At 40.6% G+C, this 23,457-nt stretch overlaps 1 protein-coding gene across 5 annotated transcripts in view; it reads left to right on the top strand.

The window, feature by feature from the left end:
• RNASEH2B (ribonuclease H2 subunit B) overlaps positions 1-23,457 on the top strand; it is a 141,231-nt gene that overhangs the window by 74,586 nt on the left and 43,188 nt on the right. For all 5 annotated transcript variants that reach the window (XR_010318213.1, XM_064270174.1, XM_064270175.1 and 2 more), the window contains exons 7-8: positions 16,156-16,220; positions 18,298-18,403. Coding sequence is in view for 4 of the 5 variants with exons in the window: in XM_064270174.1 (XP_064126244.1) it covers positions 16,156-16,220; positions 18,298-18,403 (171 nt within the window). In the remaining variant the exon portion in view is untranslated. The remainder of the gene's footprint in view (positions 1-16,155; positions 16,221-18,297; positions 18,404-23,457) is intronic.

The following is a 23,457-nucleotide window of genomic DNA, read 5'->3' on the forward strand; positions in this document are numbered from 1 at the left end:
AGTGCTGTGGCTGCTAACCAAAAGGTCGGTAGTTCAAATCCACCAGGTGCCCCTTGGAAACTCTTTGCGGCAGTTCTACTCTGTCCTATAGGGTTGCAATGAGTTGGAATCAACTCGATGGCAATGGGTTTGGTTCGTTATTGCATTGGATTGTTCAGTCTTTGGGATGGCTCCTGTTGACAGCTGGTGGCCCATGCCCCACAGGGCCAGCAATGGCAAGGCATGGCCTTTAGTCTCAGCTCTTTAAGCAAGTCACTTTACTGCTTTCTGCCTCAGAATCCTCATTCGTAAAATTATATAAAACCTCTACCTTTGTTGATTCAAGAAGTGTTTCTTGAGCACCTATTAAGAAGCATCTGTTAAGTACTAGTGTTGTGTTCTGGAGATACTTATGAACAGGGCATTGCCCTTTTTCTCAAATTGCTTCGAATCTAAGGGTTAAATGACACATGGGGCAATGCCAGCACCGTGTAACAGAAGTGAGCCCTGGGTTCTCTGGGGCTACACTGTATAAAAAAAAAATAGTTATCACTAAAACAGAAAAGTGGCGTGAGCTAGAATTGGCACATGGGCAAAACCATCCATCTTTTACAAAGTCTGGTATCCACATTATCAGGGGACTGATATCTTAATCTAGACAAACTTCACTTCTCCATACTACTAGTGAAGTAAAGGCAAACTAAACCTAACCCAAAAAAACCAAACCCAGTGCCATCTAGTCGATTCCGACTCATAGCGACCCTATAGGACAGGGTAGAATTGCCCCATAGAGTTTCCAAGGAGTGCCTGGTGGATTCGAACTGCCGACCCTTTGGTTAGCAGCCGTAGCACTTAACCAGTATGCCACCAGGGTTTCCTAAACTAAACCTAAGTGGGAAGAATAATGTTCTGAATTCTAATATTCTGCACTTCTGGGCCCCTTGGTAACCAGGCCTCATTAATATCATCCTCAAAAGCGGTTGCAGCAGTACATCAACAGGGAACTGCCATGAATTCAAGCCAGATTCAGAAGAGGACGTGGAACGAGGGTTATCATTGCTGAAACCAAAGAATACCAGAAAGATATTTACCTGTGTTTTATTGATTATGCAGAGGCATTTAACTGTGTGGATCATAACAAATTATAGATAACATTGTAAAGAATTCGAATTCCAGAACACTTAATTGTGCTTACGAGGAACATGTACTTAGACCGTTTGAACAGAACAAGGGGATACTGGGTGGTTTAAAGTCAGGAAAGGTGTGCATCAGGGTTGTATCCTTTCACCATACTTACTCAATCTGTATTCCGAGCAAGCAATACGAGAAGCTGGACTATATGAAGAAGAACACGGCATCAGGATTGGAGAAAGACCAACAACCTATGATGTGCAGATGACACAGCCTTCCTTGCTGAAAGCAAAGAGGACTTGAAGTACATACTGAGGGGATCAAGACTAACGCCTTCAGTATGGATTACACCTCAACATAAAGAAAGCAAAAGTCCTCACAACTGGACCAATAAGCAACATCATGATAAACGGAGAAAAGATTGAAATTGTCAAGGATTTCATTTTACCTGGATCCACAGTCAACACCTATGGAAGCAGCAGTCAAGAAATCAAAGGACACATTGCATCAGGCAAATCTGCTGCAAAAGGCCTCTTTAAAGTGTTAAAAAGAAAAGTTGTTATTTTAAGGACTAAGATGTACCTGACCCAACCATGGTGTTTTCAATCGCATCATATGCATGTGAAAGCTGGACAATGAATAAGGAAGACCAAAGAAGAATTGATGCCTTTGAGTTATGGTGTTGGTGAGGAATATTGAATATCCCATGGACTACCAGAAGAAAGAACAAATCCGTCTAGGAAGAAGTACAACCAGAATGCTCCATTGGCAAGGATGCTGAGACTTCATCTCATGTACTTCTTTGGACATGTTACCAGGAGAGACCAGTCCCTGGTGAAAGGACATCATGCTTGATAAAGTACAGGGTCAGTGAAAAAAAGGAAGACCCTCAACGAGATGGGTTGACACAGTGGCTGCAACAATTGGCTCAAGCATAACAATGATTATGAGGATGGTGCAGAACCTGGGTTAGGTAGGGGTGGAGGTGGGTACCATGTTGCTTCCTGGGGATGTGACCTTAAGTGGAGCCCTAAAGGCTAAGTCAGAGAAACAGCATGGCAGAGGGGTCGATGTATGGAAGTGTTGTCACGTTTAGGGAGCTCTGAGGAGCTCCTGGTGGCGTAGTGGTTAAGTGCTACAGCTGCTAACCAAGAGGTTGGCAGTTCAAATTCGCCAGGCGCTCCTTGGAAACTCTATGGAGCAGTTCCACTCTGTCCTGTAGGGTTGCTATGAGTCAGAATCGACTTGACGGCAGTGGGTTTGGTTTTTCTGGCTTGAGGAGCTTAGTGTGGCCGTGTATAGGAAGCCAGGGAAGTTTGGTACGGAAGGGGGTGGGAATGCTGGGCAAGGGACCAAATTGTGAAGGGCCTTATATGCATTTGGGCTGTATATGCATGTAAGTGGTGGAGTGTCAGTCAAGTTTTAAGCAGGGCAGTCAGTGCTTTGGTGTGGAGAGAACATTGGAGAAGCTAAAGCCAGGTATAAGGAGCTGCTGCAGTGGCCTAGGCAGATGCTACCTGAGCTTAGGACATGGGACTAGAATCAAAACTCAAACCCACTGCTGTCAAGTCGATTCTGACTCATGACAACCCTATAGGACAGGGTAGAACTGCCCCACAGGGTTTCCATGGCTGTGATCTTTATGGAAGGAGACTGCCACATCGTTCTCTCACGGAGTGTTTAGTGAGTTTAAACCTTTCAGACTTTGTTAAACAGCTGAGTGCTTAACCACTGTGCTACTTTGGTGATTGGATGGTGGCCAGGAGAAGGCAGAGTCAAGGATGATTTGTGGGTTTGTGCCTTGTGCTGTCTTGGAGACAGGGCACACAAGTGGAGGGGCAGATGGGGGTAATGAAAAGGGGAGTTCTCAATACAATTCATCTAAATTTTGAGAGGAAGTGAGGCAGTGTGTGTGAATGTGTTTTGACAGGTTAGAAGCACTATACGTGTCTTCAGAGTTAATATGGAAACATAGTGTGGGAACCAGATCAACAAGCTGACAGCTCATGGCTGGTCAGGGTCATAGGTGGCTTGGCAAACTATGAAAGTTCTTCTGGGACCAAGAAAGTAATTCCAAGAAGCGTAAGCTTTCAGTGGGAGAGGGGAGAACCTAAGCGATTACATTTTATTTTGGTGGAGTCTTCTAACTTCACACTTGGCCGAACTTGGAGCTCCGTTTTGTATCTGAGGGTTGTGTGGCACCAAGGACTTATGAAAGCATTTCCCTCAAAGACTTTCTCGGGTGCTGAGTTTGGCAGGAGATGGCAGTCTTTCTGTGAGTGACAAATGAAGTAGCCCATAACCATTCCTGAAAGCTAAAATAATGAAGAATAATTACAAGTCATTTTAATTTTTACCAGGTTAACTCAAGTTAAAAATGCAAGTAATTCATTGTCCAGGATTTTGCTATTAGCTGCATAAGAGCAGGTATCTTAAATGGAAACCCAGGAACCCAGATTCAGAAGCAGAGTTAGCTCATCTCCGTCTGTCAGCTGATAGTCTGTGTTATAGCCTATGTCTCCCTCTCGCACACTGAACCCATTTATTGAATCGTTATCTCATCTTTCATACTTCTCCATCATTGCCTGACTTCTAGAAGTTCTGCCGTATTAGAAATGTGTGCCCTACATTTATCTTATTTGATTGGTCCTAAAAACTAGTTGTAAACTTCAGAATACCATGCCTTCCCCTTTGGATCTTCATGGAAAAAAAGTCTGTTCATATGCTCTCCTTGTACACACTACTTAGATAAATAAAAATATTTCACAGCTTCATGTTCTGGGTCAAGGGGTGAAGCAAGTACTGTGCAATTGCTTACATGCACTTTGATGAAGAGGCCTTTTTGGGGATGAGACATGAGAGATCTTGTTATCTCCACCCTCTTTTTTTTTTCTCATTGTACTTTAGGTGAAGGTTTACAGAACAAACTAGCTTCTCATTAAACAGTTAGTAAACATGTTGTTTTGTGACATTGATTAACAACCCCACAACATGTCAACACTCTCCCTTCTCGACCTTGGGTTCCCGCCTCCTGCTTTCTAGTCCTTGCCCCTGGGCTGGTGTGCCCCTTTAGTCTTGTTTTGTTTTATGGGCCTGTCTAATCTTTGAATAAAGGCTGAACCTCAGGAGTGACTTCAGTACTAAGCTAAAAGGTTGTCCAGGGGCCATACTCTGGGGGTTTCTCCAGTCTCTGTCAGGCCAGTAAGTCTGGTCTTTTTTCGTGAGTTAGAATTTTGTTCTACATTTTTCTTCTGCTCTGTCTGGGACCCTGTCTTGTGATCACTGTCAGAGCAGTTGGTTGTACTAGACTCAGTCTGGTGGTGGCCATGGTAGTTGTGGTCCATTTGTCCTTTGGACTATTCTTTCCCTTGTGTCTTTAGTTTTCTTCATTCTCTCTTGCTCCCAACAGGGTGAGACCAGTGGATTATCTCAGATGGCCCCTCACAGGCCCTTAAGACCCCAGACGCTACTCACCAAAGTAGAATGTAGAACATTTTCTTTATAAGCTATGTTATGCCAGTTGAGCTAGATGTTGCCCGAGACCATGGACCCCACAGCCCTCAGCCCAGCAATTTGGCCCCTCAGGGAGTTTATATGTGTCTCTGGAGCTTCCATGACCTTGTCTTATACAAGTTGGGCTGGCTTCCCCAGTATTGTGTACTGTCTTACCCTTCACCAGAGTTACTACTTATCTATTGTCTATTTAGTGTAATTTTTGGTTTTACCATTAGACTTTACATTATTTTAAGATTTACAGATTCCAGTTCATTAACGGGAAGAATTTGGTTATGAAGAAACTGGAAAAAACCTCTAGAGAATTATACAGATTTTTTGCTGTATGAAATTTCATCTGTTTTGCCTTATTATCATTATTTTAAAAGAAGAAGAAAAAATGCAGGCCTGGAGTTTTAGAAATCTGATACACCTGAAGGTTGAGATACCCGCTTTGAAAATGAAAGCTGTTTGGGCACCTGAAGCATTTTTTTTTTTTTTTAATTGTGTTCTGGGTAAAAGTTTACACAGCAAAATGGTTTCTCATTAAACAGTTAATACACAAATTGTTTTGTGACACTGGTTGCCAACTCCGTGATATGTCAACACCCTTCCATTTTTCACCCTGGGTTCCTCACTTCTATTAATCCAGTTTTCCTGTCTATCCCTGCTTTCTCATCTTTGCTTTTGGGCAGGAGTGCCCATTTAGTCTCATATACATGATTGAACTACAAAGCACTTCCTCACATGTGTTATTGTTTATTTTATAGACCTGTCTAATCTTTGGCTGAAAGGTGAACTTCAGGAATGACTTCAGTTCTGATAAAAGGGTGTCTGGGGCCATAGTCTTGGGATTTCTCCAGTTTCTGTCAGACCAGTAAGTCTGGTCTTTTTTTGTGAATTTTCATTTTGTTCTACATTTTTCTTCCCCTCTGTCTGCAGCCCTCTATTGTGATCCGTCTCTCAAGACCATGGTCCCCAGCTCTCAGCCCAGTAATTCATTCTCTCAGGCATTTGGACGTATATATGAAGCTTCTATGACGTTACTGTGGTCAAGTTGTACTGACTTGCCCAGTATTCTGTACTGTCTTACCCTTCACCAAAGTTACCACTTAATCTATTGTCTGTTGTTTTTGTTAGGTGATGTTGCATTGGTTCTGACTCACAGCGACTCTATGTCCAACAGAGCAAAACACTGCCCGGTCCTGACCGTCCTCCCAGTCCTTGTTATGCTTGAACCAGTGTTGCAGCCACTGTGTCAGTCCATCTCATTGAGGGTCTTCCTCGTTTTCTCTGACTCTCTACTTTACTAAGCGTGGTTTCCTTCTCCAGGAACTGATCCCTCCTGATAACATGTCCAAAGTATGTGAGATGTAGTCTTGCCATCCTTGTTTCTAAGGACCATTATGGTTTTGCTTCTTCCAAGACAGATTTTTTCATTTTTTTGGCAGTCTGTGGTATATTCAATTTTCCCTCCCACCCCTCCCCTTCCTATTAACCAGCAAAGATTGTTTCTATCTGTATGTAAACCTTTGTGTGAGCTTGTATAATAGTGGTCTCATACAGTATTTGTCCTTTTGTGGTTGACTTATTTCACTCAGCATAGTGCCCTCGACATTCATCCATGTTGTGAGCTTTTTCACAGATTAATCATTGTTCTTTATTGTCATGTAGTATTTCATTGTATGTACCATAGTTTATTTATACATCTATTATTGATGTTTAGATTGTTTCCATCTCTTTGCTATTGTGAACAATGCTGCAATGAACATGGGTGTGCATATGGTTATTTGTGTGACAGCTCTTATTTTTCTAGGATATGTTCCTGGGAGTGGGATTGCTAGATAATATGCTTATTTCTCTTTCTAGCTTTTTAAGGAAGCGCCATATCATTTTCCATAAATGGTCGTACCGTTTTACGTTCTCACCAGCAGTGCATAAGAGTTCCAAGCCCCCCGTAGCCTCTCCAACATTTGTTATTTTCTGTTTTTTTGATTTGTCCAGTAATATTGGGTTGAGATGGTATCTCATTGTGGTTTTGATTTGCAATACTCTAATAGCTGATGGTTGTGAGCATTTCCTCATGTGTCTGTTAGCCACCTGAATGTCTTCTTTGATGACATGTCTATTCAGATCCTTTGCCCATTTTTTAATTGGATTATTTTTCTTTTTGTTGTGGAAGCATTGGATTTGCCTATAGATTTCAGAGATAAGATCTTTATCGAATTTGTCATAGCCGAATTTTTTTTCCTGTTCTGTAGGCTCTCTCTTTAATCTTTAGGTAAAGTCTTCTGATGAGCCTAAGTGTTTAATTTTTAGAAGATCCCAGTTATCTAGCTTATCTTCTGGTGTCTGTGTATTGTTAGTTATGGTTTAAATCCTGTTTATGCCATGCATTAGTGCCTCTAGTGTTGACCCTATATTTTCTTCTAGGATCTTTATAGTTTTAGGTTTTATTTTTGGGTCTTTGATCCATTTTGAATTAGCTTTTGTGTATGGTGTAAGGTATGTGTTGTTTCATTTTTTTCCAGATAGACATCTTAGGTTGCCACCACCACTTGTTAAAAAGACTGTTTTTTCCCCATTTAACGGACTTTGGGCCTTTGACAAAGATCATCTGACTGTAGGTGGATGGATTTACATCTGCGTTCTCGATTCTGTTCCTTTTCCAAGAACCAACTTTGGATGTTGTTGATTCTTTCTATTGTTTTTCTATTCTCTGTTTCATTTATTTCTGCTCTGATGTTTATTATTTCCTTTCTGGTTCTGTGGGCTTCTTTTCTTGTTCTCTTTCTATTTGTTTGAGTTGTGGAGCTAATGTTTTGATTTTGTCTCTTGCTTCTTTTTTGATGTGTGCATTTATTGCTATAATTGACCTCTGAGCACTGCTTTTGCTGTGTCCCAAAGATTTTAGTATAATGTATTCTGATTTGCATTTGATTCTAGGAAGTTTTTGATTCCCTCTTTGATTTCTTCTGTTATCTAGTGATTTTTAAACAAGATGTTATTCAGTTTCCATGTTTTCTATTTTTTTGCCTCTTCTTCCTATTATTAATTTCTACTTTTATAGCGTTGTGATCAAAGAGAATGCTTTGTGTTATCTTAGTGTTTTGGAATTTTTTGAGAGTTAATTTGTGGCTTAAGATGTGGTCTATTCTGGAGAATGTTCCATGTGTGTTGGGAAAGAATGTATACTTAGCTGCTGTTAGATGAAGTATTTTATATGTCTGTGAGGTCAAGTTGGTTGATTGTGGCCTTTAAATCTTTTGTGTATTTACTGAGTTTCTTTCTAGATGTTCTGTCCTTTACTGAGTGTGGTGTGTTGTAGTCTCCTACTGTTCTTTTGGAAGCGTCTATTTCTCTTTCAGTGTTGTTAGAATTTATGTATTTTAGAACCCAGTCATTGAGTATGTAGATATTTATTAAGGTTATGTTGTCTTGGTGGATTGTTTCTTTAATCATTATATAATGTCCTTTCTTGTCTTTTATGGTGGATATTGCCTTAAAGTCTGTTTTATCTAAGGTTAGTATTGACACTCCTGCTCTTTTTTGGTTTCTGTTTACTTGATATATTTTTGATTTTTAATATATTTATGTCATTGTTTTTAAAGTGTGTCTCCTGTAGACAGCATATTGATGGGTCCTGTTTCTTAATCCATTCTGTCGCTCTCTGTTGCTTAATGGGTGCATTAAAGCCATTTATGTTCAGTGTGATTATCAATAGGTGTCAGTTTATTGCTGTTATTTAGTTGTATGTTGAGTTTTTTTTTTTTCTTTTTTGCAGTGGCAATATTTTCTTTCTCCCTGTTACTTTCCTGTTCTGAATTTTGTTTGAGAAATTTTTTTTTTCATTTCTTTCATTATTGTAGATTTTGTGTTTATTGTGTCTTTATGTTTTTCTTCTTTTTTATTTTGTTGAGTCAGTTTGTTAACTTTCTTTATGGTTACCTTGAAATTTACTCTTATATTCTTAAGTTTGAACCAGCCTTTTATTAGTCAATATCACCTTAACTTCCTCTGTATTCCAAAGTTCTATACCTACACCGTGTAATCCTCCTTTTATTGATTTGACATTGTCGTCATTTACAGATTGACATCTCTGGTTCCCTATTTAAAAACTTTTAGTTTTATTTTATTATTGAGAATTCATTATCTATACTGGTATCTGGCTAATGATGTCCTGTGTCCTAGATTCAAGTTGTTGTCTGATGCTGTTGGTTCTCTAACCAAAAGATTCCCTTTTATATTTCTTGTAAGTTTGGTTAGGTTTTTACGAATTCCCTTAATTTCTGTTTATCTGGAAATGTCCTAATTACACCATCGTATTTGAGGGAGAGTTTTGCATGACATATTTTCTTGTTGGCAATTTTTTTCTAAGTTTTATATATTTCATCCCATTGCCTTCTTGCCTGCTTAGTTTCTGCTGCTTTGTAAGTGACTTTTTGGTTTTCTCAAGCTGCTCTCAGGATTCTTCCTTCATCTGTGGTTTTGGCAAATGTGACTGTGATATGTCTTGGTGGCTTTCCTTTGGTGTCTCTCCTGTATGGGGTTTATTGAGCTTCCCGGATTGTCAGCTTTTTGTCTTTCATGATATTTGTTAAGTTTTCTGCCAGCAAATCTTCAATGGTTCCCTTTGTTTTTTGTTTTAACCCATGTTCTGAAACTCTGATCTTGTGCATATTTCTTGCTTTTTATTGTATCCACATGATTCTTAGGTTTTCTTCATTTTTCTTCTACCTTTTCTCTGATTTATCCTCAAGGTGGCGTCCATGGATTTGTCTTCAATTTTGTTGATCGTGTCTTCCATTTTTTCAAATTTGCTCCTAAAATCTTCTATTGAGTTTTCCATTCCAAAATTTTGTCATTTATCTTATGGATTTCTAATTACTGTTTTTGTATGTTTTCTAATTGTTTGTTTCCTTCCTTCCTTCCTTCCTTCCTCCCTCCCTCCCTCCCTCCCTCCCTCCCTCCCTCCCTCCCTTCCTTCCTTCCTTTTTCCTGAATTCTTCTATTGCTTTGTCTGTGTTTTCCTTGATTTTGGTATTTTTTTGTCTGTGTTTTCTGGATTTTTTCCTGAGTTTTTTCCTGTGTTTTCTTTGTTTCCTAATTTCTTGGAGAGCCCTGAGTACTATGCTTTTGACTTCTCTATCATGTAGCTCCAGTGCATTTTCTTCTACCAAAAGGTCATCTTATGCTTTATTTTGGTTATTTGCTGGAGCCATCTTGTCCTTTTTTTATATATTTTGATATCATCTGTTGTCCCTGAGACATTCAGGTATTATTTTCTTTATTTATCAACTGTCAGTTTGTTTCATCCTGCTTTTTTGTTTTGTTTGGTTATGTCTGGGTCAGCAGACTGGGCATGCTTTGTTGCTTTGTTTGTGGGCACGATGGTTCTCGCCATCTTTTCTGGGTGGGCAGAGCTGGTTGCTCAGCTGTGATGCAGCAGGGCAGGTCCAGTGGGGGAAGGGGAGGGATGGGTATGGGTTGTTTGTTTGCATCGCAGTGGGGCAGAGCCAGCAGAGAGGCGGTGTCATGGGCCTGGTTCCATTCGGGACCACAGGGCACAGTGGGCTGGAGCCAGCGAGGAAGGGGGCGCCACATAGCTGGTTCTGCTCAGGGCTGTAACAGGGCGGAGCTGGCAGGGGCTTGTGTCACGGGGCTGGTTCAGCTCGGGGCTGTGGTACGTGCCAAATTGCAGTTGGTGGGGACAGGGGTGTCACAGAGCTGGTTTGGCTGGGGCTGCGGGGTACAGCAGGGTGGAACTGGTGGGTGACAGGCTAAGGCATCACTGGTTCCACTTGGGGTGCAGGGCATAGAAGGATAGAGGAGAGAGGCGGGCACTTGAGATGCAGCCAGCAAGCATGGTCTTACTTCACTCTGGGTATGTTCATGCTGTTCCTCTATTTCCTATTGGGAATTCCATGAAGGTGCCTTTCTGTGCTCTTCCTGCAGTTGTGTTGGCTTTATTCCAAGATGGCCACACTGCATTGTGCCGGTTGGCCAGGAACATCCACTCTGTATATCTACTCATTTGCTGTTTTCGATCAGTTTCTTCCTCTCAGTGGATTCCTGTCTAATACTTTATCACTTCATTTAAGGTGCTGGGTTCCAGGATTGATGTCTGTACCTGTTCTACTTGTTTTTTTGGGTCTTTGTTGCAGAGGGAAGGCTTAGTGCACCTGACTAGTCTGCCACCTTGGCTCCACCTCTTGCAATTTTTTTTTAATTAAAAAATTTAAAGATGGAGAAAAATATATGGATTAATATTATAGATGTTTATACTTAACCCTAAGAATGAATAAATGTTAATGTTTTGTTATATTTGCTTTGTAGTTCTTTTTCTTTAAGAACAATCTGGTAATCTGGTCTCGGGGTTTGACTGGATGCAAGGAAAATTAAAAATGTATTCACTATATAGTTTTGAACAAATCATTGAAACTTCCAGTGTCCTTGACCTGTAAGATAAAGGGGTTGAAGGAAAGACTATCCCCCATTTCTTCTTTTATAAGAAGTATTTTGCAGTTTTTCTAAATCATGAAATAAAGCTTTCATTCTCTTAGCTTTATAGTGTTATGATTTCTGAATGACAAACATATGAACATTATGTAAGTATTGAGGTTAATAGCATCTAGCATTTACCACAAAGAGAGGCTTGAGGAATTAAATGAAATAATACAAGTAAGTAAATGCCCAGAAGAGTCGTGGGTATATCGTAAATGCTCAGTAATATTAGTATCATTAAGACTTGCTGAATTAGAAAATCTTAATTCTTTGCTGACTTTTACTTTAAGTACTAGGTACACAGAAAGTGACGAGTACACAAGTGTTTGATGCTCAGTTGGTTAGTATGTATTCAAGTGGTTTAAGTAGGAAAATGGGTATAACTAGATAATAATAAAATAGCTACCGCATATTGTTCTGTTGTTGTTAGTTGCCATCGAGTTAAGTTGGACTCATGGCGACCCCATATGTGCAGGGTAGAACTACCTCATAGGGTTTTCATAGGGTTTTCTGAAGCAGATTACCAGGTCTGTCTTCCAAGGTGCCTCTGGGTAGATTCGAACCACCAAACTTTTGGCTAATAGTCGAGTACTTAAATGTTTGCAGCACCAGGGACTCCTATTGTCCAATTGTTCTACACACACATATATGTTATTTAATCCTTGCAGCAATTCTCTGTCACTGATATTATAACCTGCATTTTCACAAATGCAGAAACAGAGGCTCAAAGAAGTTAAGTAATTTGACTAACATCACAGAGCTAGAAGTGGTGAAACCAGGAATTGAACCCTGCGTCTGTCTGACACCGACTCTTTCCTTTCCCTTTTCTCCCATCCTTCTTATAGCTCTGCAACACTTCTAAAATGCTCTATTAGGGTTTTTAGGTGTTGTTTCGTGTAAAATTGGAACTTGATTTTTGTGTGTGTGTGTATACCTCCTATTAATATTTCATCTTTGTGTGTCGTGAAAAAGGAGACAGAAAGATCTTTAACAGGGTGTGGAAAATGTGGAAAAAACAGTCCTCCTCGCCAGCAGTAGGCTTTCTATTCCAGGCACCGTGGTCCCTTGCAGGTCATCTTAGTGATTGCCTTGGGTATTGACTGCTTATTTGAATTTGGATTATTGATCATTTATAAATTAACGCTCAATTCCATTTTCTGTATTTTATTTCTATGATTTTTAAATAAGGAAAAAAAAAAGATGATTGCCAAAGAGAGGTTGGAGTCCCTGGGGTGGTACAAATCGTTAAATATTTGGCTGCCAACCAAGGGGTTGGAGGTTCACGTCCACCCAGAGACACCTCAGAAGAAAGGCTTGATGATCTGCTTCCAAAAAATCAGCCATTGAGAACTCCGTGGAGCACAGTTCTACTCTGGCACGCATGATGCCGCAAGTTGAAGTTGACTCAACAGCAACTGGGAAGAGAAAGAGAGTTCTGGTAATATCCGTGACCAGGAGCAAAGATAAAGAAGAAAATGGATATTTTTTAACTTCCATCCTCTCATGGACACTTCTGCAGATAGTGTAAAGTTGCAGTACTTACGTTCCCCAACCAGCTATTTTGAAATTAAGCTCCAGATGTGGTCTTAAAAGTCTGTGGCATTAAAGACCTGGTTTACTCTGCTGGGTTTGTGAGAGCCTTCCTCTTCCATTCTCCCCGGTGACGAAGCCACGGTTGTTTGCACCCTGAATAATGATGGCGGTGACCTTCGCCTTGTCTACTTTATTAGAGAAGGAAATGCTGTGTCTCTGCTTGCTAGCTCTGGGCTGTAAAGCACATTTCTTGCCAAGGAAGTTCACGTACGGTGGAGGGATGACAGGGGAGAGGGTTATGGACTTCATTCTTGAGCATTACACTTTGTTTCATGTTGCAAGCAAAGGCTGCGATGTGCTGTCTGATGTGATTAACAGGAAGAGCCAGGAAAACTTACCTGATTAAAATACCCCAAGTCCACCTGCCAAGTTTCTATCCCCAGGAGGCAGGAAAAAAAGAGACCATGTGAGTTTCTCAGTTATGGAAAACATTGAGGAAGTAGGTGTTAAAATGTGCTTCGGGCAGTTTGTTCAGCAATACATCAGCGATTACCCAATTGCTGAACATGCTGTTTAATTGTGGACTCACTTCTATGCCATCTTTATTTTCTAAATCTAATCTTTCCAGATGTTTGAGACCAGTTTTATAGGTACCAGACACATTAGGGGAAAACCTTTCCAGAATAGCTCACATTATCAAACTTTCTAGCTCTCACAAATATTCAGTTTAGGACACAAACAAGTGGTGGCGTTTTTCATAATTATGCGTAGTCTGTTACCTTTATGAATGTCTTAAATCTCCTTGCTTATCAAAATTTGCAAATTTAAAAAGTAAGCAGTAGTTCATGTACTTGGTTCTTGTATAGAATTTTGGGATATTCAAGCTGAATGGTCCTTAGTGATCTCTTGTCCAGGGGATGTTTAATGTAGAAATAAATTTGTCATTAATAACTTGCTAGAAAGAAAACTCTAGGCCCAGATGGCTTCACTGGTAAATTTTACCTTACTTGTGGCACAGTGGTTAAGCATTTGGCTGCTAACCAAAAGGTCAGCAGTTCGAATCCACCAGCTGCTCCTTGGAAACTCTAGGGGCATTTCTACTCCGTCCTATAGGATCGCTATGAGTTGGGATTGACTGGGCGACAACAGGTTTTGGGGTTTTTTTTTGGTTACGGAAGAAATAGTACCAATCTCACGCAAACTCTTTCAGAAAATAAATGAGGAATATTTTCCAATTAACTTTATGAAATCATAATTGACCGCATACCAAAATCAAAATTATTACAAAAAGAAAACTAAACCAATGGTCCCTTGTAAACATAGACTGAAAATTCTTAACAAAATATTGGCAAATTAAACACATAAGAAGAATAATACGTTATGACCAAGTAGAGTTTATCACAGGAATACAAAGTTGGTTGAACATTAGAAAATCAGTGTAATTTACAATATTTACACATTACAAAAGAAAAACCATATGATGATCTCAGTCCATGCAGAAAAAGCATTTAAAAAAATTCAACCATGATATAAATTCTCAACAAATTAGGAATAAAAGGGAACTTCCTCAATCTGGTAAGGAACATGTACGAAAAATTTCCATCCAACATCATGCTTCATTGTAAAGGGCGGAGCACTGTTTCCCTAAGATTAGGGACAAGGCCAGGGTATCCTCACCACTTCCGTTCAGCATTGTAGTGGAAGTGCCAGCAGGCTCAGGAAGACAAAGAAGAGATAAAAATCAGACGAATGGGGAAGTGAGTAGTAAAACTATCTTTATTCATTGTCACGTGTGTTGAAAAACTCCAAAGGAATCTATCTGTATGCTAGCAGTGTACAACTGGATAAAGGAATGAAAACTTACCGTTCATAATATCAGAAATCCTGAATCTTTTTTTTTTAACCACTTGCTGTTGAATTGACTTCTACTCGTGGCAACCGCATGTGTATCAGAGCAGAACTGTGCTCCATAGGGTTTTCAGTGGCTGAGTTTTGGAAGTAGATCACCAGGTCCTTCTTCTGAGGCACCTCTGGGTGGACTCAAACCGCCAACCTTATGGTTAGCATCTGAGTGCTAAGTGCGAAGGGATAAATTTAACACAACTTGTGCAAGACCAGTGCACTGAATGTGACAAAAACATGGCTGACTAGCTCAGTGCCTTTGGATAATGCACTGAACTGCACTCAAACTCAGTCCTTTAAGATGGGGGTGAATAGTGGTTGGCACCTGAGAGTCATTCTGAGAACGAAATGAGAAAGCCGGACAGCAGACTGGGAGCCCAGGCAGCCTGGCTGCAGGGTGGCAGACATTGCCCCTTTGAATTCTCAAACTGCTGACATGCCAATTTCAAATGTCCCTCCTTTTTGTTATCGCCGTGACACGTCCTGAGCATATGGTGCAAAGCCCAGCCCCCACTCTATCCTGCCTTATTATTGTCCATGATGTTGATGCCAGCACCACCAAAATGGGATGAAACGCACAGGACCTCCCGGCCCCTGTGGCACACAGATCATTTAGTGGTGCTCAGGCAGTTTAACAGACTGCAGAAATCCATCCCTGAATAAGCAGTTTGCATTTCCCACCGCAATTATACAGAGGGGAGCAAAAGAAAAAGGCATTCTGTATCACCCTGGGAGAGCGCCCATGGAGTCACAGGTGGCAAGCCTGCCTCTGGCGTAGGATTTAAGATTTACGTGGTCATGCAGACAATCCTACCAGAGGGAGGGGGTGGGGAGTAGAAGTGCTGCCTTTGCTAATTGCTCAGAAAGCAAGCAACAGCGTGAATGAAAAGTGTTACAGAGGAAACAGCGGTTTAGTGACATAGCACATAAAGCTTAGTGGATTGTGAGGGGCAGAAGTATAACTTATAAAAGGTGAAAATTTTATTCCCGTAAAGGAGCAGGTTGAGTCTGCCATAAATCCAAAAAAAAAAAAGTCCCTCGAAATGGCTGTGGTTCTGTTGTAATACATTAAAAGACATACGTATCTGTTCTGTCTTGCTCCACTAACCCAGCCAGTGCAGTACTGAGTAGTCAATAGGATTTATTAATTTTCTTTCCTGAAAACACACAGTGAACCTTGTAGGCATCAGCATTTGGTTTCTATTTTCTTTCTTGGGATTTCCATGATCATTTTAGAAGAGACAGCTTTCATCAAAAACATTGAGGTGAGCTTAAAATTATCTAGAAAAACTAAGGTTAACTGGCATGTTAGTTTGCTGAGTTTTAAACAAAATTACCTTTTCCATAGTTTGTATAATTTGATGATTTTCGTAAATTTCCACCTGATTTAGTGGTTGGATGAACCCTGGAGTACCCAAAGTCTGTTTTGGAATTTTTTTTTCTTTTTTGCATCCAAGTAGGACCTCAGGTTTATAAAATCGAATCTTTCAAGAACACGAACTACTAGGAAATATTTTTAAATTATTAATTGTATGTGTATATGAGATAACCTGATGAGTTTATTTCATGCTTAATCTACCATGCTGTCTTTTTTTTCCTTTTAATTTAATACAGAAATAGACAGCAAAAAATATTACAAGTACAGCAAAGAGAAGACACTGAAGTGGCTGGAAAAAAAGGTATAGTACTCTCTAAGTGCCTCGTGGTAAAATAAAAATGTAATGCTCTTTTTAAAAAAATCTTTAGACAAGACCCCCCCCCCAAAAAAAAAAAAAACAACCAAACCTGTTGCTGTCAGGTCAATTCTGACTCATAGCAACCCTAGAGGACAGAGTAGAACTGCACCGTAGGGTTTCCAAGGAGTGGCTGGTCGATTCAAACTGCTGACCTTTTGGTTAGCAGCCATAGCTCTTAACCACTTCATCACCGGAGCTCCTTAATAAATTCAAAGTCCATGTTATATGTCCAACTAAAATAGGAAAACTATCTAAAAATATCCAGGTGTGAGAAAAAAATCTTTCGTTTTTATCCTTCCTAATTCATATATCTGCCGTCAGCCTGATGTTCTCCTTTAGCTGACATCCCCATTCTGCCTGATCCTCAGCACTGAATGGAAGAATGTCTTGCTTTTTGTTGGTGTGAATTTGTGCCTTCCAAGCCGGGTGATGCCAGGCTTGACGTGCATTTGCTGCTGTCGGCCCTGCAGGTGTCTGAGCTGTTGATGTTGCCCACACACAGCCACACAGGGCTTAGATGGTTTGTTTCCCATGCTCACTGTCTGGGCTCTGAAGAGGGGTCACCTTCTAGGCAAACCATCACTTTCTTAGTAAGCCTAAGAATTATGACTCAATACAAGGTCTAGGCCATTGCTTTACAAATTGACTTAGTAAGTCACAGCCAGGATTTCTTTTTGAATGGAATGGAATGGAATAGAAAATAGAATTGAACAGAACGTGTCAAAGTACATCACAGAGTAAGGGCAAATGTTAAAGATGGCTCTATGAAACATGTATTTATATATGTGTTTGAGTATTGGATTGCTGTGTATTTTTTACTGTGGGTTATGGTAACAACAAAACAAAAAAAAAAAGTAAAAACACTTTAAAAGCCACCGGTCTAAGGAACAGTGTGTGTTCACACTGATTTGCAACCTCACCAAACCAGATCAACTGATGACAAAGCTTTACAAGTTTGCTGGTTACCAGCACTTATCATACTGTTTCCTAAGATTCTTTTATTCTTATATATGAAAAACATGTTTGTTTGTCATATCATGTTACTGGGCACATGGAAGCCAGGAAACATGGAAAGGAACCCTGTAGAACTAGTCAGATTCTTAATGTACAAAATAGTAAGATTTAAAAAATGCCACCGTGTTTCACTTTTCATCTATGCGGTAATGGTAGCATTCTATGAGGTTGAAGTATGAGTATGAAACTCAGCAGAATCTTGTGTGTAGTGTTTGCTTTTAGCAAATGATAACGGCATGCGTACAAACCAAACCTGTTACCATCGAGTCGATTCTGACTCATAGCGACCCTGTAGAACAGAGTAGAACTGCTCCATCTGGTTTCCAAGGCTGTAATCTTTATGGAAGCAGACTGCCACGCCTTTCTCCGAGAAGCGGTTGGTGGGTTCAAACCGTTGACCTTTCTGTCAACAGTTGAGCGCTTAACCACTGCGTTACCAGGGCTCCTTTATGGCATGTATAACAAAGTGAAATTTATGTTTATTGATTTTTTTTTACTTTCTTAATTTCCTAGGAAGTGGGAAGTTTATATTGTTTATTCTGTTTAGAAGATTACTACATAGAAGTAATGGTAAACACTCATGTAGTATTTACTGTGGGCCAAATGCTGTTCTAAGGGCTTTACTTGTATTAACTCATTTAACCCTCACAACAATCCTACGAGGTAGGTACTATTTTTCTCCCTCTTTACAGATAGAGGCACAGAGAGGTTAAGTAACTTGCCCATGGTCACAGAGCAAACCCAAGAATCCTGGCCCTGCAGTCAGGGGTCTCTATCACCGCACCTCTTAGAGTATGTCGGTCCTTGAAAGGCCGTGTGTTTCGATCAGCCAGATATATTGTTGCTGCCTCTTGGCTTTCTGTAAATGTGCAGCCATCTCTCAACTTCCGGTACCTGGCATTACTTCTCCCTGGATCTTAAATGGATTGAGGACCATCGATAAAGCCATCAATTTCTAAGGTTAAGCTGGAAATACCCTGATTTTCCCCTGTTGGTTACATTGTAGGTGAATCAGACTATGGTGGCGTTAAAAACCAATAAAATAAATGTTGGCGCCCGGGTCCAGTCCGCTGTATTTTTCCCCAGTGACCAGATGTCCAGTAATAGGGAAGGTAAGTACATCACTTCATCAGAAATGATTTTCATCCATAGTAGGTTGCGGATGTATGAATGCCTCTCTAAGATAAAAGAGTCCTTGCACTGGAGAAGCTTCACGTTCTTGTCAGTGTGTTCTACATCTCGTGGCCAGTATGCATTTTATTTCAGGGTCAAGTGTTATTTATACTATAGATTGCTTCTGTCACTGATTCAGACTCAAAGCACTCCTTCAGCAAAGACTTATTTTGCATTATTAATAAGAACAACCCTGGCTACCACTGTGTGCGCCTGGCATTAATAAGAACAACCCTGGCTACCACTGTGTGCGCCTTTGCTAAATTGCCCATCTATACACATTCTCTAATTTGACCCTCTCAGTCAGTCTCCTTTGACACATGAGAGCCTTGAGTCTGTGTCTGCAGTCACACGGCTACTAAAACGGCAAAGCAGAGCCACCAGCCGAGCTTGTTTCCCTCGTCACCTTTTCTTGTACTGCTCCGACGGCACAGGCTTCCAATAGGCTGAAGCTTTTTGCATCGTGCTCTCAAGAAGCTAATGCCCTGATAGTAGTCTCAGTATTTTGATTTTAGATGAAAATTGATTCACTTGCCAGATTTTCTTCCTTTAGGCTATTAGACTATATTCTTTTGCTTTTTCCAGTGCAACACCCTCTTATTTTTCTACATATGAAAAAACAAAAACTAAACTTGTTGCCTGGAAATGCTGGAGTTAAGTGCTACAGCTGCTAACCTAAAGGTTGGCAGTTTGAATCCACCAGGCGCTCCTTGGAAACTCTATGGGGCAGTTCTACTCTGTCCTATAGGGTCCCTATGAGTTGGGATCAACTCAATGGCAATGGGTTTGGTTTTTTTATTGGGTTTAAACCTGTTGCCATCGAGTCGATTCCAACTCATGATGACCCTATCTGTTACAGAGCAAAATTGTTCCATAGGGTTTTCTTGGCTGTAATCTTTATGGGTGGGTTTGAACTACCAACCTTTAGGTGAATAGTAAAGTGCAAACCATTTAAGCCACCCAGAGATTTTTTATATGTATAACTGAGTAAAAATAGCTATGTAATGCAATTAACATTCTCAGCTGGTGGGGCAGAAATTATTCTGACTTTTAGCTCCACTTCAGTGTTCCTCTGTTCTAGATATGCAACTCTAAAACATCTAGCTTTAGTCATTAAAAAAATTCAAACTAGGAATACTGGCTTGTTTGTGATTGATGTTAACTCAGGTGGTCTTCATTTGTAGAACTCTGCCTTACAACACCCCACACGTACAGATGGCTGATTGCCACCATTTCAGAGTGGTGGCCAGGACCACTGAGTACACGAGGCATCCATGTTTTTAATTGGAGCTAACAAAAAAAGACGAGGGACTGAGTCAAATGAATCACTCAAACCATAGATTTTTTTCTTTTAAGTATGAGAAAGGATTTTAGAGGTTAATTAGACAGATCCTCTCACTTTGAAAGTGAAAACTATGATTCTCTGAGAGGTAGGTGGTTTATCCAAGGTCACCGTCCTGGCTCGTAAGCCAGGTCTTTTGCCTTAAGCCCAGTGCTTTTACCAGTACTGTAAATAGAAGAGCCTGGGCTTGGTCGTATTGCCATTTATTGTCCTAGCTATAAAGTAAGCATGCACACTTTATTTCCATTTTTAGGTCTTTAATTTGGCATGGCACCAGAAGAAACAAATGAGTGCTGTCTTTGCTTTGTGTACTCATGACTCAGCAGATAATTTGTAACCCAGAGCTGTGATAATTTTTGATTCTAAGTTAACAACGACAGTGTCTTACTGGAGACTTTTTAAGATCAAGTGGTTATCAGACCACAGTCATTTCATAACTAATGCTGAGCCAAATTTTTACCTGAGCTTGAAAGTAGGGTAGAAAAGGCAAAAGGAAGATAATGAATACCCCAGCAACAGACCAGCGATCTGCTTTTGGTAGCTTAGATCCCTATGTGATTATTCCATCTTATGATTAAGATTGATTATCCTCTAGTATTCTACATAAAATATCAAATTAAGAACAGGGCTTTAAAACAGATTTTATTGCCTTATCTAACTGTATTTAATTGAGGCCAGAAATGCAGTTTAGTACTAAAGTTTTTGCCAAATAATTGTCAGGTCCAGATGCTTTAGAATTAATAAATATTCTGTTGAATTAGTTTTTTAAATTTTTTTTAAAAAGCATTTTATTAGTTTTTGAGTAAATATGTTCAGTGTTCTTAATAAGCAAGTACTTAGTAGAGATAAAAAAAGAGATATTATATATATTATATCTCTTAAACAAGCATACTAATTTTTTAGATTTATTCTATATTGAAGTAGATCTATAAAAGATTACCTAAAAAGAAAAAGACCTGTGTACTTTATATTGTTACAGCTGATTTTTGAACTTTATTTGTATTAAAGGGCATCAACTAGAAAAAAAAAAAAAAACCTTTGAATTTTTGTTTTTACTGTCATTTAATGGGTATCATTTAATGGTATCAAAGACCACAGCCTTCGGTATGGATTACATCGCAATATAAAGAAAACAAAAATCCTCACAACTGAACCAATAAGCCACAACCTGATAAACGGAGAAGAGATTGAGGCTGTCAAGGATTTCATTTTGCTTGGATCCACAGTCAACACCCATGGAAGCAGTAGTCAAGAAATCAGAAGATGCATTGCACTGGGCAAATGTGCTGCAAAGGACCTCTTTAAAGTGTTGAAAAGCAAAGATGTCATCTTGAAGACTAAAGTGCGCCTGGCCCAAGCCATGGTGTTTTCAGTCACCTTATATGCATGCGAAAGCCAGGCAATGAATAGGGAAGACTGAAGAAGAATTGATGCCTTTGAATTGTGGTGTTGGCAAAGAATATTGAACATACTGTGAACTGCCAAAAGAATGAACAAATCTGTCTCGGAAGAAGTACAACCAGAATGCTCCTTAGAAGCAAGGATGGCAAGACTGCATCTTACATAATTTGGATGTGTTCTTAGGGGGCATCAGTCTGTGGAGAAGGACATCATGCTTGGTAAACTACAGGGTCAGCAGAAAAGAGGGAGACCCTCAACGAGATGAATTGACAACAGTAGCTGCAACAGTGGGCTTAAGAATAACGATTGTGAGCATGGCACAGGACCAGTCAGTGTTTCATTCTGTGGTACGCAGGGTTGCTATGAGTCAGAACTGACTCAACAGCACCTAACAGCAACAGCACCAACAATGGGTATCTATTATGTTGCCCTCAGGCTTTGAACCAGTTCGTTCCAGTTTGAACCCCTGCTGAGAATTTGCATTTCCATCCCCAGATACACTGAATCAGAATCTCTGTTTTAACAAGATTCCCAGGTGATTCTTATGTATAATAAATTTTTAGAACCACTGCTCTACTAGTGGTTCTCAGAATTGGTCCCGAGGATCTGGATTCAAGATGACAACCTAGTCGCATGTACCATGATGTCCCTTTACAGCAAAGACCCAAGAAACAAAGTGAAACAGATATAGATGACACCAGAGCATCAAATGAAAGGATACAGAATTAGATCAAAAACCAATTGGAAAAAGAAACTGACTGATAGCAGCAAATGGGGAGATATATGAAGTAGAGGTGCCCTGCCAGACAGCCTGGCACAGTGGGGCCATTTTGAGACAAAATCAGCAGTGATCATGGGTGAGGAGCCCAGGAAGACAACATCATGGAACTCCCAACAGAAGACAGAGAAACTGTGGTAACATACCCAGAGTGAAGCAAGGTGAGCAGGACATGAACTTGAGATAAGGAGGGACAATACAGGAAGGTAAATGAGAACTTCAGGGATCCTGGAGTACACAGAGCAGGGAGGGAGCCAGGACTCAGAGCCAGGACAACTCCCCAGCAATGGTGTATGACTGGTAGGGTGGATGGCGAGCATGGAGTAGTAGATGAACCTCTAACTGTTTTTCCTTTTCTTTTTATATATATATTTTTTCTCTCTTCCCTTCCCCATCTGCACACCCTGCTCCTCTTCCGTTGGAGACAGTGTTTGTGTGACCCCAGCCGCTCGTCCTCCCCCTCCCCCACCTGAGAGATCTCCCGTGTTCCCCCCAGCTGCCCTCCCTGCCGCCCCTTGCCAGAGAGAGCACTAGCATGACCTTTGGTCTACTGCTCCATCCCTCCTCTGCCAGACAGCACCTGCGCAACCCCTGGCTGTGTGCACCATCCCCACTGGAGACAGCGTCTGCGTGCCCCCTGGCTGACTGCATCGCCTCTCCCCCACCAGAAAGAGCACCTGCACTCCCCTGCCAACTGCCCTTCCCCCACTGGAGACAGTGCCTGCCTGCTCCCTGGCTAACCGCACTGCCCGCCTGACAGAGGGAGCACCTTAGCACCCCCCAAACACCTGCCTTCCTCTTTGCCCATAACCTACCCACCTGATAAGTGACTGAGCATCCCTGTACTGCCAGATAGCACCCACACAGTATGCCCTCAGCCGTCTCACACATACAGTAAACAATGATGAGGGCTCACCCTGCCCACTGTCACCCTGTCCAACTGGGGACAGGAAGTGAACCCTCCTGTGCCGCCAGACGAGCAATCACCAAAGCATGCCTGACCAACCCCCACTGATAAATCAAAACAAAACAAAAATCATAAATAAATAAAACAACACCTTAATGCCTTGGAGACAGCAGACAATATCAAATCACATAGAGAAACAAGACAAGATGGCTCAACCAGATGACCAATAAAGGGGTAGAAAACCTTCCCGAGGAAGAGATGGCAATGGAAATGCCTGATAAGGAGTTCAAAAGGTTTACATATAGGGTCCTCAAAGAGATCAAGGAAAACACACATAAAACCCTAGAAGAATTCAGGAAAACAATACAAGAACAAAAGGACAAATTAAATAGGCAATTAAAAATCATACAGAAACAGCCACTAGAAATCCAGAAGGTTAACAATAAAATATCAGAAATAAATAACTCAATGGAAGGACATACCAGTAGAATTGAAACAAAAGAAGAAATAATTAGAAAAATAGAGGACAAATACCTTGATACAGATTTGTTTGGGGAAGAATTAG

This window comes from Loxodonta africana, chromosome 17 (assembly GCF_030014295.1).
Source record: "Loxodonta africana isolate mLoxAfr1 chromosome 17, mLoxAfr1.hap2, whole genome shotgun sequence".
NCBI classification, from domain to species: domain Eukaryota; kingdom Metazoa; phylum Chordata; class Mammalia; order Proboscidea; family Elephantidae; genus Loxodonta; species Loxodonta africana.